Genomic DNA, 19,573 nt, shown 5'->3' on the forward strand with positions numbered 1-19,573 from the left:
GCCCTTGCACAACCACTCCCTTAAGCATTAAGCCCTAGAGATAGCATGTAGGCCTCAGTTGTGTTTCAGCTCCAGGCTCAGAAAAGCAGCAAGGGCAGGCAGGGTGATGACAGCTGACATCCGGACCAGCTGTAATGACTAAGGACCCCTGCCTGGCGCCAACCAATCAGTGGAGACCAGGGGGACACACTTTGAAAGTTGATGAATATTCTATTAAGATCCTCCCTTGAGACCTCCCCTAAAATCCCTGCCCTTAAAAGCCCTTTGGGCTGAGGTCCCAGAGCATGCTCTTTCTCTCTGTTAAGTATGCTCTCGCTTTTCCCCACACCCATCTTTCCCCTGAGCAGCTCCCTCTCTCTGCCTCTACCTTCCCCCCTCTCCTTCTCCCAAGGCCTGTTTTCTTTACCTTTCTTTCTTCTAAGCTCCAAGGGCCCTTCTTTTGCCTCTGTAACTTGTTTCCTGAGCCCACGCAGCCCAGCTGGCTCACTTCTTCCATGACTCATGTCTTCTAATAAACTTTTGCTTGTATGTGAGTCTTAGCTCTGAATTCTTTCTTAGCCAGAACTCAAGTACTGAGGTTATCGAACCAAGGTCCAAGTCACCACCAACAAGCGGTGCCATTTCACTGTCAACACTTCCTCTAACATTTCACAAAAAATACTCAAAGAGAATATGTGTTACAATCGATTTATTACTTTATAGCATAGGGCCAGGGTTCAAATCCCAGCTCTATCTCTTGCCAGCAGTGTGACTTTAGGCATGTTATTTAACCTCTGTGCCTCAGTTTCTCTATCTGTAAAATGGACTAATAATAGTACCAATTTCATGAGCTGTGGAGCACATAGTAAGCAACCAATTCAATTTAGCTATTATTCTTTCTCTTTCCAAAATTCCTATGAAAAGTAAATACAACTCAAACAGCTCAACAGACCATTTACTTTGAAAATATAAGCACATGAAAGTTCCACTGTGGTACATCTACACAATGGAATACTACGCTGTGGTAAAAAAGAAGGAATTCTTACCATTTGCAATAGCATGAATGGAACTGGAGAGCATTATGCTAAGTGAAATAAGCCAGTCAGAGAAAGATAAATATCACATGATCTCACTCATTTGTGGAATATAATGAACAACATAAACTGATGGACAAAAACAGATCCAGAGATAGAGAAGCATCGATCAGACTGTCAAACCTCAGAGGGAAGGTAGGGGAGGGTGGGGGGAAGAGGGAGAGATCAACCAAAGGACTTGTATACATGCATATAAGCCTAACCAATGGACACAGACACCAGCGGGGTGAGGGTATGAGTGACAGGCGGGGGTGGGGGGACAATGGGGGATAAGGACACATACATAATACCTTAATCAATGAAGAAAAGAAGAAAAACAAAAAGAAAGTTCCAGTTTCAGTGCAACAAGAGGCACATCCTTTTAAAGCATATCCTGTTTAAGACAGTCTGTTGAATGTAGATCCTAGAGAAGCTATTTGTTTTGTGTCTCATTACACCAATGGGTCTACTTATGTAATACCTAACTCCCCACACCTGCCCTCCTGCCCGCATCCCTGGAAGCCATCTTTCACTCCTGCCTTCAAATTGGAAGTGTCCTTTCTTTCCTTAGACAAACATGCCTTCAGTTTCCATTTCAGCCTGGCTTTCTCAGACACAATCATTCAAATCCATCCTTCAACAACAAAAACTTATCAAATGCTGACAAGTTCCTAATGGCTCCACTAATCCAGTGAGGAACTTCTGCACAAAGCTTTGGAGACTTCTAAGTTTCTCTAAAACTCCACTGTGTAAAGGGAGAACCCGGCACCAATAGCAGTTATGTAACCTGGGAACATGTCAGTAAATGCCCCAGCCCAGCCCTACTGCATTTTATCAAGATGCCCATTGATTCCTATGCATTCCACCATAGGAAAACCCATCCTTTAAATAGCAACCTAGGTGCACCGATTTGCTCTATAATAAGAGTAGTGACCAGTTCATTGTGAAATGATCACCAAGTAGGCATTCTGTAACAGAATTAAATACTTACTCTCCAAAGAGATTCGCTAAGTGTTATCATCTTGCTTATACAAGATAAAAATAAAACAGACTCTCAAGGATAATCTAGTACACCTGATAACTGTTTATCTTCATTTCTTGCCAAACATCTATGAACAGGCTGTGACCAGCCAAGGAGAAATTTTTCCAATTGCTTGTTTCTCCCTGTGGATAAATTATGGAAGCCATTACAAGCAAAGGCAATGGGGATAAGGAATGCTTCTCCTTGATCCTTGTGTTCTCTTACATTTTACACAACAGGGTTAGAGTTATTGATTAACAACAGGAAGGCTGAAATTCCCCAAAGGGTAGATGTAATGAACCACAGTTCAGGACCGATGTGTGATGTCAGGTCCCTCTCTCCTTGTCCTTTCCTTCTGTCATGATTATCTGCTGTTATATATGTCCTTTGATAAGCAATCTTGAGATGAAAAGAAACAACTCATGAATTAAAACTGTGTATTATCTGTACTCAGAAAATGCACACAAGAGGTCATTTTAAAATTACAATCTCTTTGCTGCAAAAAGGATTTGAGGTAATCCTCCTCTGAGGATATGTGAGGATATGTTTTTAATGATTTGAGAGAAAGAGAAGGGAGAGAGAGGAGAGAGAGAGAGAGAGAGAGAGAGATCTATGTAAGAGAGAAACATTAATCAACATTAATCGGTTGCCTCTCATACTCGTCCTGACCAGGGATGAAACCACAACCTAGGCATGCGCCCTTACTGGGAATAGAACCCTCAGCCTTTTGGTGTACAGGACAATGCTCCAACCAACTGAGCCACTGGGCCAGGGCTGTGCTAAGCATGTTATATGGTTTCTTTCAATCCATCCTCTCCACAACCCTATCAAATAGGGACTGCTGTTCCTATTACACAGATGAGGAAACTGAGGATAACAAACATTCAGAAATCTGCCCCAAATCACATAGTCAATAGGAGGCAGAGTCTTAATCCCAACGCAGGTTCACCAAGCTCTAGAAGCTGAGCTCTCACCTACTACACTACAGTAGCGATGTAACAATGTCTTCGCTCAGTGAAATAACCAATTTTGCCCAAAACAACGTGAGCATCTGGTTTTGAAGAGGAAGAAAAAATCAGAGAGACATGAGAATAAAGTCAGGGAAAGAAGTGAGTCTGGGCAAGCAGCACCCCGTTTTCCAGGCCACCCCTGATTATCAGTGCTCTGCGGCAGCCTGTGGAGCTGTGATGCTCGCTGGAATCAGGCTGCATATAGCTGATGTGACTGACAAGCTTTTGGAGACCTCTGACTGCCAGATGAAAGGACTCCTCTAGGTGCCTATAATTACTACATATCCATAAGGATGTATAAAACATGTTCCGTGCCCTTAAGGAATTACAGTATAGTTGAGGAGATAAAAATGTGTAATGATGTGTGCCAACTACTGTTACAGGAGAGTATTAAAAGATCCTAAGTAACATTTTTAGTGCTCTATCGTTTTGTACACTACAATCTCTAACACGAGCTCAAGGCTACCTGCTTCTCCTTGGAGTGGGAGGGGTCGTTAAGGTCATGTATTCCTCAATGAGGCCATGATGGCAAGGAATGGTGTTCTCACAGGGGAGTTTAAAGCCTTTTCCACTTGGCCTCTTCCTGTTGTTGGCCTGATTCGCATGGCTCATGTTCCTCTTGTTTCATGCAGCCAGCGCAATAAGTAAATGGCTCCAAATTCCCCCTTATTGGTGGGAAAAAGCCAAGAGGGCGTCTGGGTATGGCCACAGGGAAAGGCTAAGCTGGGAGAGTCCAGTGGTTCTGCTCTGGTTCTCATAAAATAACGATCATTCCTTTCCTGCATCTTTTCACCGTCAGGGGTGGTGAAAGCTCAAGGTCAGGAAGAGAGTGTGAGCCTGGAAGAAAATTGCCAGGTGTCGGGGAGCATATGAGACTTGGTTGGAAAGTGTGAGGAGGACATTCTGATAAAAGGGAAGTGTGTGGAAGGCCGCCTGCCCCGTTTATCTGTCCTCCTTACAAACTTTCCAACCAAGTCTCATGTGCCCCCCAACAGTCAGGAAGTCACTCAGCCTGCCTTTCACTAGGCTTCAGGCGCAAAAAGGAACCCTGTTAGCTCCCCATAGTCAGCTCGCTGGAGCAGCAGCCCCCATGGCGCTCCATTGTGGGGTGTCCTCTCAGAAACCTGGACTTAGACATTTGGTTACCAGGTCATCCCCCATCTTTGCCCAGTGACAAAGCCAGCACGTTTACAAACATCACTTGATTTCCTTTTCACAAAAAATGCCAAGGGGAAGAATACAGGAAAACCATGATTACTTTCCATTTGATAAATGAGGAAAACAAAACTCAGAAAGAGTAGTTGGCTTTCGCTGGATCTAAGAACTAGTAGGAGTTGGGACAGGGTTGTGACCGGAACTTCAAACTCTGAGTTCTAAGGTATTCACACAGCACAGCCTCCAGCTAGGGCGGCACCGAAGGGGCAGGGAGAAAGCAGAGCCCACAAGTGAATCACCTGAACATCAGTCCAGCGAATGATTTGGAGGTGAGCATCAGTAATTACCACATTGTAGACAAGAGTCAATAATTACTAATTCATATTCTCATTGGGGGAAAAAGAATGTTCATTTTTCTTTACATATAAAATAAGAATGACCTTCCTGAATTCAAGAACATCAGCTCTAAAACAGGAGGCTGTTCCGCCAAACAACCTTGTTCTCCTCCTAATCCATTCATTGTGAATTTGTCATCCATGAATAGATATAAACTTTTATGAGGACTGATGGATAGTTTTGGCCTGCACTTTCATTTGGGCAAATGATGTCTAGTTGTTTATTATCCACTGTAAGAAGCAGAATAGCCTTCAATTTGACTTTGGGGAACCTTATTAAGATTTGAGGGACAATGAGCCTGTTTATTTCAGACCAGAGATGTGTTCAAGGCCTTGGTGAATAGTTTCGTGTTCGTCTCAATTATTTTCCTCAGCCAGTGTCTTTCCTGACAAGAATTGCAATCAATTTAGCCTTTTATTCCACCTTGCATGATCATTCTTGCTGTTACTTTCTGGATGTTCTCCAGCTCAATTATGCCTCTTTTAATCATTGTTGTCTGAAACTGCATCTAATCTTTCATGTGTAGGTAAATCAAAGCTTGCACGGGGCACAGCTATGCTCCCTACTGAAGGATGTCCAGTGCTTTGGTAGTCTCTTTGGGCTGCAGTATCACAGGAGTGGAAGCCCCTAGGTCAGCGGTTCTCAACCTGTGGGTTGCAACCCCTTTGGGGGTCGAACGACCCTTTCACAGGGGTCGTCTAAATACATCCTGCATATCAGATATTTACATTACGATTCATAACAGTAACAAAATTACAGTTATGAAGTAGCAATGAAAATAATTTTATGGCTGGGGGTCACCACAACATGAGGAACTGTATTAAAGGGTCGAGGCATTAGGAAGGTTGAGAACCACTGCCCTAGGTGATAACTAACAAAGACACTAGACTTAGTAGGTATTTCTGTGGCTTACTATTATTCTCCTCTCCCCTCAGGAAAAAAAAAGATTTAAGTCACTGGCAAACTCAGAGATTTTTCTAAGCATTTCCTCTTACAAGTCACCAGTAAAGATGTAAGACAAATCAAACATTGATTTTTTTAAAGTATCTGATTATACTTATCAATCTATCTGTCCCCTATAGTTTTTTAAAAATAAAAGTGAATTAAGTTAATTTAATTCAATATCTGTTTCTAAGTGGAAGATCACAAGAAAACACAATTCCTTCAAGTTGTTTGCTTTCAAAAATTAGAATATTTCATTAACATGATAAGAAATATCTATTTTAACCTCAATATCAAAATTAAGTTTAGTGATAAAACTGTAGCATAATCATTAAAACTTAAAACATAACAAAGGTGCTATCTATAACTACCATTCATTCATCTGACAAATATTTATTGAGTGCTACTATGTGCCAGGTACATGTTCTAAATGTGTGACATGGTGATAATTAATACATACTCCCCCACCATGGACCTTTCATTACTTAATATTATTCAGGAATAAAAAAAACTTAAAACAGAAGTAGATAAAATAAGATAAAATGAATGGTTTTTGTCAAGTATTCCCTATTAAGAAAAAAAATTGAAAGATTATTGAAATAAGAAGTTCAGCAACATGAGTATACATAAAGCACAAAATCAATAATTTTCAATATTACAACAATCTATTTACATATAGTAGAAAAAATATTCCATTCAGAATAACAACCAAAAGTAGAAAAAAATCTAAAAATAACCTTTTGTAAGAAATGTAAATCCTTTATGGAACCAAAGAATGCTATAATATAAAACATTCAGAGACAATAACAACATCAAACAAATTCTTAGAAATAAAAAAAAAACCATAAGGAAGAAACTCAACAGAAAGATTGAAAGACAAAGATGAGAAATTCTACCAGGTGGTAGAGCAAAAAGATAAAGAAAAATAAAAGAAACAAAATAGGAAATATAAACTATTAGTCATGGAGGTTCAACATCCAAATAAGAGGAGATCAGAAAAACAGAAAGAGAACATATAGAGGAAGAAATCAGTGAAAAAATTCAAGCAAATATCCCAAAACAGAATATCAATTTCCTGATTGAAAGTCCACTGAGTACCCAGAAGAGTATCTGAAAACTTACACACAGTAGGCACAAAATTATAATAGTTTAGGACAATAGAAATAAGGAGCTTCCGTGAAGACAGACTCGATTTTCATATAAAGGGTCAAGAATTAGTCTTCTCAACAATAATACTGTAAGCTACAAGTGGAGAAGGACCTTAACAGTCTGAGGGAAAATGATTTTGTGGCAGAGACATTTAATGCTCACAATACCGAGGAGGTCTATTTGTCAACGCCCTTGCAACTGAGCAGGGTTTATGGCCAATTCTGGTCAACAGACTGCTTATAATTGTAACTTGTCATTTTCAGGATGAGGGGATAAAAAGTCTTTACACATCCCTCTAGCTCAGGGATGGCGAACCTATGACACACGTGTCAGAAGTGACACGCGAACTCATTTTTTTGGTTGATTTTTCTTTGTTAAATAGCATTTAAATATATAAAATAAATATCAAAAATATAAGTCTTTGTTTTACTATGGTTGCAAATATCAAAAAAATTTCTATATGTGACACGGCACCAGAGTTAAGTTAGGGTTTTTCAAAATGCTGACACACCGAGCTCAAAAGGTTCGCCATCACTGCTCTAGCTCCTCTCTGCCCTGCCGTTGTGACATGGAGGTCCGAGTGGAGAAGATGAAGCCACAGAATATAAACGGCCTGGACCTCTGCAAGAGCTCTGGAAGGGAACTTTCCTAAGAGCCACTGGACCCACAGATGGTCTTACATAAGCAAGACAAGCTCCAAAGTGTGAAGCCACTGAGATTTTGCAACACCTTAGCCTATCTTGATTAATATAGATTCCCAATCTGGAATTTTCTATCCTGTCAAACTATCAATCAAGGATAGAATAAGGACATTTTCAGAAATGCAATGTTTCAGAAAATGTCCATCCTGTGCACCTTTTCTCAAGAAGCTCCTGGAGGCTGAGGAAAGAGATGCATGGAAGACAGAATAATGCCCCCCACCCAAAGATGTCCAAGTCCTAACTTCCTGAATCTGTGATATGTTACCTTACACGTCATAGTAGACCTTGAGATGGGGAGACTATCCTGTATTAGTCAAATGAACCCAACATAATCCCAAGAGTCCTTATGATAGGTGTGCTCTAGAAGCTGGAAAGTTGAGGAAATAGATTATCTTCTAGAGCTTCCAGAAGGAAGAAGCCTGATTTTCGACTCACTTCAGACTTGTGAACTCGAGCAATAAGTTAATAAATTTGTGTTGTTTTAAGCCACTAGGTTTATTGTCATTTGTTACAGCAGCAACAGGAACTAATGCCACATGGCTATGCAGGAAACTGGAAGCAAACGAGAGTGAAGGGAGCTCCCGGGACATATGTGAGCGGGAGGCTGTGTGCAACCAGCCAGATGGGATCAGATGCCTAGGCCCCAGAGAGATGTCAGCAACGCGACACTGATAAAATACCTAATGTGTCTGGAGGCTGTGAGAGGAGATTTACATCACAGGGGAAGAGTTTGAGGGTAACTTGGAGACCACAGAAAAGTATGAGCATAAATTTCCAAACCAAGACAATTATTTATTACAAAGAAAACAAAAAGCTAAACAGGAAAGGAAACATTATTGTAATGGCTCAGCTGCAGCTATTATTTACCTAATGTCAACAATAAAAACACTGAGTACTCATTTAGTCCAAATAATACACAGTTTAGGAGGATTCGGAATAAGAAGGTTGCTTGCATGGTGGTAGTGGGCAGCCTGTAATGAAATTGCTAAATCCTGTTCCACAAAGGATGCCAACGGACAATGCCTAAAGCTGAGAAAAATCAAGAAGAAGCAACATAATCAAGTTACTCAGAGATATAAAAGCTAATGCAGTTAACAGAATAATTGCTTCTGCAGAGGAGAGAGTAATAGGGAAGGCGTAGTCAGGGGTCACTTTTTATAATAAGCCAATGAGCCTTCTCATGCTTTAAACTCTATGCAGTAGGTACCTGCTTAACTTTAATTAACATAAACACTACATAAAGGGACTGGTAAAATATTCACAACAAATGATGCATAAGACTTTAGTACCCTTCACATACATAAAGAAAGATTGGACAGGACTGTGAAAAACTCTTCATCATGGTTGCCTCTGAGTTCTGGCAGTATGGGTGATTTTTTTTCCTACTACTCTATAATTTTCCATACTTTTCAAATCAAATCAAAATAGGAGAATGTATAATATTAAAAACCAAAAAATTGATCATATGGTCAAGGAAGACATTTTAAAAAAACGGAAAGAATTAGGTAACTATTCTGGGAACTGCTAAGATGATTAAGATGCTAGCAACTTTGAAAACCCTGAGGCAACTGTTACCCTGCCAAGAATGGTGGCATTTACTAAAGTAATTTCTTAATTAAATATATCTACCAGATACCGTCTCCTAATTTATAAGAACTCTTGGGTTCCATAAGCTGTCCCTCCTTTATTCCTTGGGCTAGTTCAGCACACTAAGCAAGGTCTTTTACCTTCAAATTTAACATTTCATGCTTCATTTAAATATCTCTCTAATGTTAAAAGCAACCCAAGCCCAACAACTTGTTGAGGCCATGACTGTAATTGGTGCTGGTTTCAATAAAGTTTGGAGAACATGGTATCAGTGATAACTAGCTCTTGGGTCTTGGGTAGTGGAAGAGGGAAGATGCTAAAAGAACAATGATATGAACCACATATTTTCAGACCTGTGACTTCACAGAATTTTTTTAATAAAAGAAAAAGACAGAAGTGAAAGATGTACTTAATAGCACTAAACATTTGTTGAGGAAGAAATGAGTTCACCATGTTCTTCTCGGGGAAAAAGTGGACACATTACATGCTCCTAAAATTGATAAATTTAGATGTACTGTTTCTGAACTTGGACACAGATCTACATGGAATGTTGAAATCTCAGGGGGCCACTAACTGGGCCAAACACCTCTATGTTCATGATTAAGAGCTGTGATGAGTACAAAGGAAAGTGAAGCAAGAATACAGGTGACTTCAGGATAAGAAACAATAACCCTATTATGTAAGGCTAATTTGTTGGCCTTTTGCAGATCCTTTTACCTTCTAAGCTTTTAATTATCCTTCTCAAACAAAATACCAAAGCATAAAGTTCTTTAGAGCACACACTGAGCTCAAACATCCTTAAGAGTTATTTAAAAACAAAATATTCAAGTCATTAATTTTCCTACTATTTGCAATGATAAAAAAGAGGAGAGTAGAAGGAACTCCTTCAAGGTCATGCTCATCAGAGTGAAACTTATTCCTGACTCCCTGCCTCATTCTGTCCTGCTACTTCTTTCTTTCTCGAATCCTAATATATTTATCATGAATCATTAAACAGAAACCTATTACCCAGTGCAATTGATTCTTCCACAAAATGAAAAGCAGCTCCACTTTTTGTAGGTTTTTTTAAAAGACTTTGGGTAAAGTCAGGATTGGACGCAGAGAACAATATTAAGAAAAGCTTTATGGCAATGGGTCATGGAAGACCTTGCTTACTGTGCTGAACTAGCCCAAGGAATAAAGGAGGGACAGCTATGGAACCCAAAAGTTCTTATAAATTAGGAGATGGTATCTGATAGATCAACTAACCTGTAATTAATTGCTTTTAAAAATCCAAAGAAAATGGGGTTGGAGATTGGGAGTGAGAATTACTCTAAGTTTTCCAAAACAGAGTTACCAAAATCTGTCAAAGGCCCTATAAATGAGATACTGATAGTACTAAGGACCACTGCTGGGTGCTCACATGTGCATGGCATCATGCTAAGTATTTTCTGTTTATTGCATTTAAGCCTCACAGTTCCAAGAGGTAGACATTACTAAACTCATTTAGAAAAAAACAAAATAAAAACAAAAACTGAAGTTCAGTGAGGTAAAGTACTCAGCCTAAAGTACTTAGTCACATCTCTAGGATTTGAACTGAGATCTGATTTCAAAATCCATACTCCTCAGCCTCCTGTAACCAACAACAAATAAGAAAGAGTGAAAAATCTGGCGAGCTAAAACGTTTTAAGCCTAAGGCATGGATATATTGGGTATATGGGGTGTACATTTCATTTATTTCACTATTTTTTGTTTGGAATACTCCATAGTTAAAAAGAATAACTGAGAATAATGGCTACTGTATTGAACAGGGTAGGCCTAGAAGAATGATTCATTACAGAAATCAATTTTATTACATCACCCTCCATATTTCTTATTTCATTACCCAAAATATTGTACATCTTTCTGAAAGATATAAAAGAAGGTTGGAAGTACCATCCTTGTAGTTTGCTTTTAACTTCCATTGAACAGAATGGAGAATTCAGAATTTTTCATTCCTGACTCTAAGGACAAAGAAAGGAAAATTGACAGAGGAAGAGGTTTCACACGCATTAGAGCAGGGGTTCTCAACCTGTGGGCCTCAACCCCTTTGGGGGTCGAATGACCCTTTCACAGGGGTCATCTAAGACCATCGGAAAACACATATATAATTACATATTGTTTTTGTGATTAATCACTATGCTTTAATTGTGTTCAATTTGTAACAATGAAATTGGGGGTCACCACAACATGAGGAACTGTATTAAAGGGTCACGGCATTAGGAAGGTTTGAGAACCACTGCATTAGAGAAATCTGAGATGAATGCCAAGACTTAAACAATAGCACTCAAGACTCTAATGATGATGGAGAAATGGATCATGGGGTGAAACCTCAGCTACAAGTCTTCAGATGATAACATCCTATATCAAGTCTCTGAAACTCAAGAGTCCATTAGTGAACAATATATTTCTAATGACAAAAAGAAAATGTGGTATTCTCTTGCAGTTAGTCATCAAGAGAAAAAAACATCAGAATTTTGCAACAAGAACCTGGATCATCCGTTTTGTTCAATGAATGTGGGACAGTATTCTTTCATCTTTTGTGATGTTTATATACCAAATTTTACTTTACATACAGTTTGTTAATGTATATATGTCCACAAAGATGATTGGAAGGCAAAAGATGAGGTAGAAATTAAAAAATTTACCAGATGGTTAAAAAATTAAGAGTCCATTGTACTCACATGGTAAATGGTGATAACTATTTTTTGGTGATATACTGAGGGTCAAAACTTGTTTATTGTAACAGTCAAGGTCCCAAATAACTTACATAAAGAGTAAACTCTAGCAATAAGGTAAAAATTATTGCATTTCTACTTAAATTGGTGATCTTGAAATGATTAAAAGCATGGGCCCTGAAGCTACACAGCCCTGGGCTGGATTCCCAAGGCCAATACTCAGTGCATGACCTTTGGCAAGTTATTCAGTCTCTGTAAGATCTAGTTCCCTCATCTGTAAAATTAGGATTAAAAATTATTTCCTTTTTATAGAGTTTTATAGAGACTAAACATGCATGCAAAGCGCTTGGCAGAGTACTTGGCACATAGGAAACAATAGACATCCGCCATGGAGCATGATTTTATTTTCCTTGAGTTGTTTAAGCCAACTCTCCTTATCTATAAGATTTGGAAATCCAGAGCATGTGAAATGATAACTGTCTTGGTAGGCACCAGAACTGATCATTGCAAATACTCGATGCTCATGCTCCAGGTGAAGTGAATCTGAATCCAGGAGGAGAGAGGTCAACTTTCAGTGGGGGAAGGGGGGGGGGGGGAGTACGGGCGGGGGAGGGGGGGGGGGAGCTGCTCTGGGAGGGTCCATAAAACTGCAAATGGTGATTTAGGAGCCAGAGTACTGCAGGCTTTCCAGTCCAAATTCAATCTCACACTAGGAATTTTTTTCCTGGTCTTCAGGTTGAGCAGACATTACTTTAGTGAATTCAAATTATACAGAACAGCATAAGAAATAGGGTAAAAATCTCATCATCTGCAGAAAATATGATGATCGTTCCAGGCTCTTTTCTGCGAGCACAAACACACACACACACAATTTTATAAGAAGTGCAATCATACTATGCTTGCTGTTTTATGCCTTGTTTTTATACTCGAGACTATCTTTCTATTTCATTCGGAAGAGGTCTACATGTTCATTTCTAGTAGGGATCTAATCTTAAGGACTGTATTCTGTGCACATACAGAATGCCAGCAAAAAAGTGGTCAACAAAAGAAAATATTAACATCTGTTTTTAAATGACTTAGCTCAAAAACTGAGGTGAGCTGCGAGGTTAAAGTAGATTTGAAAAACAAGTGAAAATCAGAGGCATTTGGTTCTCTTTTATGAAAATACCGGAGACAATGAAGACCTGGGCGCTGTGTGTGCCGTGTGGCGCACACCCCATTCCCCAAATGGCTATTACTTGTGGAATGTGAAACTTGTAGAACTGCGCTTTTAATAAAATGAGAACCCGCCTATAAACCTCGGTACATTTTTAGGGCTTACAAATCTTATTCTATCTAGATCACAGCTCTTTCGGTCTTGGCATCAAAAAGTTATTTCTGAATGCTAAACAGAAATGAAAACTGTGGGTCTGGACGCAGTCCTGCTGTCCCCTGCCAGGTGGCGGGTTCATGCTGGAGGCCACACATGTCTGAGTCCTTATCCTCTGGGTGCCACCATGCTCTGGATATGCCAGTGGCCTGTAGACCTAAGTAACCAACGCCCCACCTCGGGGGACACTCAAGGGACTTCTGCCTGGCAGTCCGACCTCGTCACTGCTGGGATTCATTTCCACCCTGCCAGAACTAGTAAGCACAGATGAAAAGAGGTTAATGTACCAATATTATTTTTACCCGTTTTTGTATTATTCTTATTTTGGCTACTGCTTAGAAAGTCAAGAGTGTTTTTGCTATTCCACTTCTAGATAATGAAAATAGTTATAGTGAAAGACTGTATTATATAAACTTCTGCTTGTTTAAAGAGATGATAGCCACAATTTTCAAACTTGGAAAAGTTTACAATCTCTTTTATTCTGAAAGTGGTGTAAAATGATCTGATAGGACCTGATCAGTTTTGTATCACAGGGAGCCTTAGTTGGAGGCAGCGGAAGAGGGAGGGGTGCAGGCCAAACTGCATGGGGCGGGGCACTTGAGGACACTAGCAAAGGGACAGACAGGATGGGCACCCCAGCATGAGGAAGGCCCCCAGGCAGACTAAAGGTGTGGCCCCAGGCTGGTCACCAAAGATTGAGTAAAAGAAGGTAAGTTCATATAAAGTGGGCCTGGGTCTTCTGAAGAGGTAAAACCTTATGTATCAAACCTGGAACCCAAAGCAATGCCCCGACATGCCATTGAAGGAAACAGCTGATGGGTCTCACATACACAGCCGCCTAACACCTCTTCCCTGCAGGGCACTTGGCCCCACTTGGGAGAGAAGTACAATCAGTGGCAAAGGAACCTAGCAGGCCAACTGCGCTATTCTTCTTTCCCACCCTGACTCACTTTCCCTCCTAGGCAGGTTATTGACCAAAGGAAATATGTTTTCACTACAAAAAAAAAGTTACAATGGGAGTCATCATGATACTAATAAATAGCCTTTATATAATTAGCCATACCACTCCTTGTAGGCTATTAGCAGTAAAAAACCGCACAGAAAATGGCCAGGGGAATGATTTTCTCTATATCCGTGGCCTTACATCCCCAGACAAGTAGCACCAGCATCTATCAAAAGTTTGTTAGAAATGCAAACTCTCATATCCCACCTCAAACCTACAAAATGAGACACGCAGGGGGCTGGGCCTGCAATCTGTGCTTTAACAAGCCTCCAGTTTGAGAATACTGGCCTCGTGGAAAGACCTGGGATAGGAGCCAGGAGATCTAATTCAGATTCCAGCTCTGGGGGGGCATGGTCCAACTCAGTGAAATTGAATGAACAGCATTGCACAGACATGAGGAAACTGAGATGAGATGGATATTGTTCTTCTCTTCAGATGGTGTCCAATCCTCTACATACTTTTTTCCTCCAGGGTAGGAGCTTTTTTGTTGCTGCTGTTCTTGTGTTGTCTCATATCTGTATTCCTAGTACCTACAGCTTCCCAGGCACTCAATATGCAGTGAGCCACGCGGTAGAGCCATTCATGACTGCAACAAGCACTACTGTACCATTCATCAATGATCTTAATGTTACTCCAGTCTAGTTAACATTCCCCACCACTTATTTAATGCTCATAGCATGCCAGACGCTGAGTGCTTGTCATATTTCACCTCATTCAATCCTTTTAGTCGTCCTATACTGTGGGCAGTATTTTTAATCCTACTTTGCACATTACAACACTCAAGCTCAAATACTAAGTAATTTGTCCAATGTCATACACTGAAAGTGGCAGAGCCAGTGGTGAGCCCGGAAACACCTGATTCTGAAGCTCATGGGTTTAAATGGGGTGGAGTTCTTCAAATCCCCAACTCAGAGCTGACGTTAGGATAAATTCCCAGCTGCTAAGGTTAGCGGTTGGTTTTCTTCTCAGTATGCACTTAAAACTGTACTTTGCAGGCAGCGCCTTCAGTTGTCAAAGACTGTCTTTATATTTTTGTAGATTGACATTTGGTTTTCGTTGATTTCAAGAAAGTAGCTAGTGGTAGAGAACTACATTAATACTTTGCTAGATGGTTCTGACCCTTAAAAAGTAAAGCCCAAACTGCTTATAGAAAGAACAAAGGTGGGCACACAGGCCATGCCATGTCAGCCTGGGGAGGGCACTCGCAGAGAAATCTGGTTCTAAGGGGTTGAGCTTTGGGTGGAATGTACCAATGAAGGCAGGCTGGGGAGAAGTGGGCAGAGGTGAGTCTAGCTAAGGCTCTAGGGATGGGGAGGCTGGATTGTGGGCATTACATCATGGGCCAGCATGGATGCTGAGACCAATGAGGCAGCAAACAGGGGAAGCAGCCAAAGACCTGAAGTCAGCCGAAGGCTCCAGTGCTGTGACAGCTACAGCTACTGATGAGACCCTGGCTCTCCTCTCTCACCATTTTGGCTACCTCCACATGCTTCCTTTTCTCCATACTATAAGGCGAAGATTAGCTTGACATCTGCCAATGACTATTTTCTTTTGAAGAATTCAGAGCCAGGAGAGATCTGGTTGGGGTTGGTGGAGGCTGTAGGTACTAAGAAAAGGAAAAGGGGATTTATACCACAAGCAGAGGCCTTACCTTACTAGGAGGTGGTCCATGGTCATCCAAGTAAGTGGAATTTCCTAGGGAAAAAGAAAAAGAAGAAAGTTGGTGAATCAATACTTTTAAACCCAAAATGAATTCAGTACAAAGTCATTCCAAATAAGCATTCTAGATATATTTCTATTCAGACAACCGTACCAAAGAAAAATGAGCAGGATTTTTGCTGTATTACCATGCTTGGTTAATAGTTTCAGCAGTTACAAACATTGTATGCACATAGGTGTGTATGCACACAGACATACACATGCAGAAACATGCACCATGACTCCTCACCCAATATTTGTAGATAGCCCATTGTACATCAGAATTACATATAGGGCTTTTTAGGACAGATTTCCCAGCCCTGTGCCCACAGGTTCTGATTCTGCAGCTCTGAGCACCTGCGTTTCTAACAAGTTCCCAAGTGAGGCTGAGGTGGCAGGTCCTAGAACCACTGCACTGTTTCTCCACTTTGTCTTGATTGTCAATTTCCTTCATTTTTTTCAGTCTAGCTTGCTTCCGAGCTCTTTTTGTCTTAGTATAATAGCCACTTGCTGGTTTGTGTGCTTTCAGAGTGCATGGTTACTGTTTCCTGATGAACAAAGACTCAGGGGGGTTAGGGCAGGAGCTAAAGGTTATTGAGTTTCTTTAATATAGCAGGTACTCTGCTAGGTGTTTTACAGGTATTCATTCATGTAATTCAAGTATCATGGGTGGGTTGTAATTACCCCTGCTTATGGAGGAGAGAGCAGAGGCCTGGAGAAATCCAATAATTTGCTCATGGTCACACAGCTATTAAATTGCGAGAGGAGAGAAGACTTTTTTCCAGAGGTTGCTCGGTTATCTGCCTATCCAAAAAGCCTAGGGTGTTGACATCTCCGGCAACCTGGGTATGGCCAATGTGCCCACCTGCCAACATGCTGAATCACTTGGGGGAGCCAATGATATGACCAGTATAACCAGAGACTCTTCTCCAAGAGAAAACACTTGTCGGTCCCAGGAAAATCATCTCCACGAGAAGTGAAGATAACCAGACTCTCTAACAGAACAAACTATAAAAAATATGGTAAACACAAGAGTACTTAGAACAGTAGCACAGGGAATAAGGTAAATGTCCTCATTGGAGTAGATGAAAGATGATTTTTTAGGAAAGAGTGAAAGTGGCTGAAGAAATTGGAATAAAAAGAGGAAGCAGAGCTTAAGCCAGGGACAGTTCAAGTGGGGACATTTATCCAAACATAAATAAGTGGGCTTGGCCTGTGGGCCCTTTTCCGTCCTGAAGCATCATCCATCCCCTTTGCTGTGCAGTCTTCTGATTTAACACCCACTTGATGTTAACAAGGACGGTACTCTCACTGGCCAGTTGGACGAGGTAAAGGGACAACGGCCTGCAATATTCATGCACAAGAAAGACACAGAAGCACAAACACCTGGCATGCTTGTGATTGCGTTATTTTGAAGAAACTTTGAAATATGAATGATTTACTGTTTGTTAGCTCTTAATGGTTGTGCTGCACTCCACTGGGAACATACACAAGTAGGAAGTGAGACCTATGTCTGGCTTAACAAAGAGGAAGTGCACAAAAGAATTCAGAAAAACAATCACCTGACTCTAGAGCTGTGGTCGGCAAACTGTGGCTCACGAGCCACACGTGGCTCTTTGGCCCCTTGAGTGTGGCTCTTCCACAAAATACCACGTGCGGGTGCGCACGTACAGTGCAATTGAAACTTCGTGGCCCATGCGCAGAAGTCGGTATTTTGTGGAAGAGCCACATTCAAGGGGCCAAAGAGCCGCTTATGGCTTGCGAGCTGCAGTTTGTCGACCACTAGTCTAGAGAGATATTCAGAACTGTCTCTACAAGGCAATGGGTATAGCTGCAGAGGGTTCCGGTGTGCTCATCATGTAAGTGTGTCTTCCCAGGAGGGATGCAGAGATCCCAATGTGCTCCAGCATGTTCTCCAGGTGTTAATCTCAAGCTCCAGCAGCTAAATGTTTCTAAAACACTGAAAGTTTCCATAAGAACCAAAGTCCCTGAAACTCCTAAAAAGGACTAACCAAGCCTGACTGCTACCTCAAACTCCAGACGTGGGTCCCACTGACTCTTTAGCACCTCCTTCTTTTTTTTTTTAAAATATATTTTATTGATTTTTTACAGAGAGGAAGGGAGAGAGATAGAGAGTTAGAAACATCGATGAGAGAGAAACATCGATCAGCTGCCTCCTGCACATCTCCTACTGGTGATGTGCCCGAAACCCAGGTACATGCCCTCGACCGGAATCGAACCTGGGAACCTTCAGTCCGCAGGTCGACGCTCTATCCACTGACCCAAACCAGTTTTGGCATCAGCACCTCCTTCTTGATTGTCTACAGGCAACTCGCCCTTTGACAGGCCAAGCAGAACTCTATATTTGCTTGGATTCCACCCCCAAATTTCTGCCTCCCCTGTTTTCCTTGTTGGCTTATAGGATACATCCTTTCTCCCATAGGCTCCAAAGTCCCAAAAGTCATCCTTGATTCATCTCCTTCCCTTAACCTGTACAATCCAGTTGCAAGTCCTGTTGGCTCAGCCTTCACAATATTACTCAAATCTGATCACATTTCCCCAGGCCTTCTGGGCCATCCGGAGAGCCCTTGTGTTTCTTCCATGATCTTTAATTTTTTTCCTATCCATACAGCAATCAGAGGGATCTTTTAACCTTATCAATCTGACCATGTTAGCCCTCTGTTTAAAATCTGTTTCTCTAAGAACAAAATACTCAGCACCTTGTATGGTCTATAACCCTACATGACCTCAAGCCCTGCCTCCTACCACACCCACCACCAACCACAACAGCCTTTTCTCTGCTCCCAACACACCAACCTCTTGTGGGTCAGGGACCTTTTGACCTAGTTCTTCCCTCTGCAGAAAAAAAGCTCTTCCCCACTTCCTTCACTCAGGCTCAGCTCAAATATCCTCCCTCTCTCCCCCCTCCCTCTCTCCCCCCTCCCTCTCACCCTTATAGAAGACTTCATTTCCTTCTGCGCAGAGAAAGGAACAGGGCTGACCAGTGTGAATACTTTCACTGTGGACTCCATTGTTATCTCCACCAGCAGATCCCTGACCTCCCATCCAGTTATGTCCCTGCATCTTCTTAGGACAGAGGCTCTAAATGCTTTTGCTTATAACAGATGTACAGAAAGGTACCTGGATTTCTTAAGTTGGAGGCAGCAAATTTTTCTTTTCCTAGGGTATAACTGTATTATTATAATGTATTTACATAGAGTTTTTCATCTTAGGATCTCACTCAGGCTTTCCTAGTACAAAGTAAACAAAACTGTCAGAATTTTCAAACCTGAAGCTAGTAGCTTTTTGTCTGTGGAGATCAAAGGGAACACTTATCACAAGAGCGTCCCTAAACATCAAAGAAGCTTCTTGCTGTTCTGTCTTACAGAGGATTCTACTGAGGGTGTCAAGTTTTGGGGAAAGAAGATCCCTCCAGCCTTTGAGCTTGGTGCTCCAGATGCAAATCTGGGAAGAAAGTGCGTAGGAGGGCTCATGAAGGGTCTGGAGCCAGGATAAGGACAAGCACTCACCTATCACCCACCTCCACTGCTCTATGAATGTCCACTTCTGCACCCAGTCTCTAATCCCAGGTCCTAGCACCCTGTGAGGCAGTACTTCTTATTTTTGGAGGCACATCATTTCATTTCTTTCCAGAAAGTACCCACACTGGTCAGCCTCCTTCTCATATTTCAAGTCCTTCCTTTTGGGATCAAGGATTACAGTATCTTGTTAAGTCAGAAAAAAAGGAATAGTATACCCACCACATGTTTCCCCTCCTACCATCAGTCAATCTT

The 19,573-nt window shown here is 41.2% G+C and overlaps 1 protein-coding gene across 5 annotated transcripts in view; it reads right to left on the minus strand.

Annotated features, from left to right (window-relative positions):
• UST (uronyl 2-sulfotransferase) overlaps window positions 1-19,573 on the minus strand; it is a 264,274-nt gene that overhangs the window by 140,597 nt on the left and 104,104 nt on the right. For all 5 annotated transcript variants that reach the window (XM_070417497.1, XM_070417500.1, XM_070417499.1 and 2 more), the window contains exon 2: window positions 15,733-15,776. In XM_070417497.1, coding sequence (XP_070273598.1) covers window positions 15,733-15,776 — 44 coding nt within the window. The remainder of the gene's footprint in view (window positions 1-15,732; window positions 15,777-19,573) is intronic.

Source organism: Myotis yumanensis, unplaced genomic scaffold, assembly GCF_028538775.1.
Source record: "Myotis yumanensis isolate MYYU_CA2020_CCGP unplaced genomic scaffold, mMyoYum1.0.hap1 SCAF_6, whole genome shotgun sequence".
Taxonomy (NCBI): domain Eukaryota; kingdom Metazoa; phylum Chordata; class Mammalia; order Chiroptera; family Vespertilionidae; genus Myotis; species Myotis yumanensis.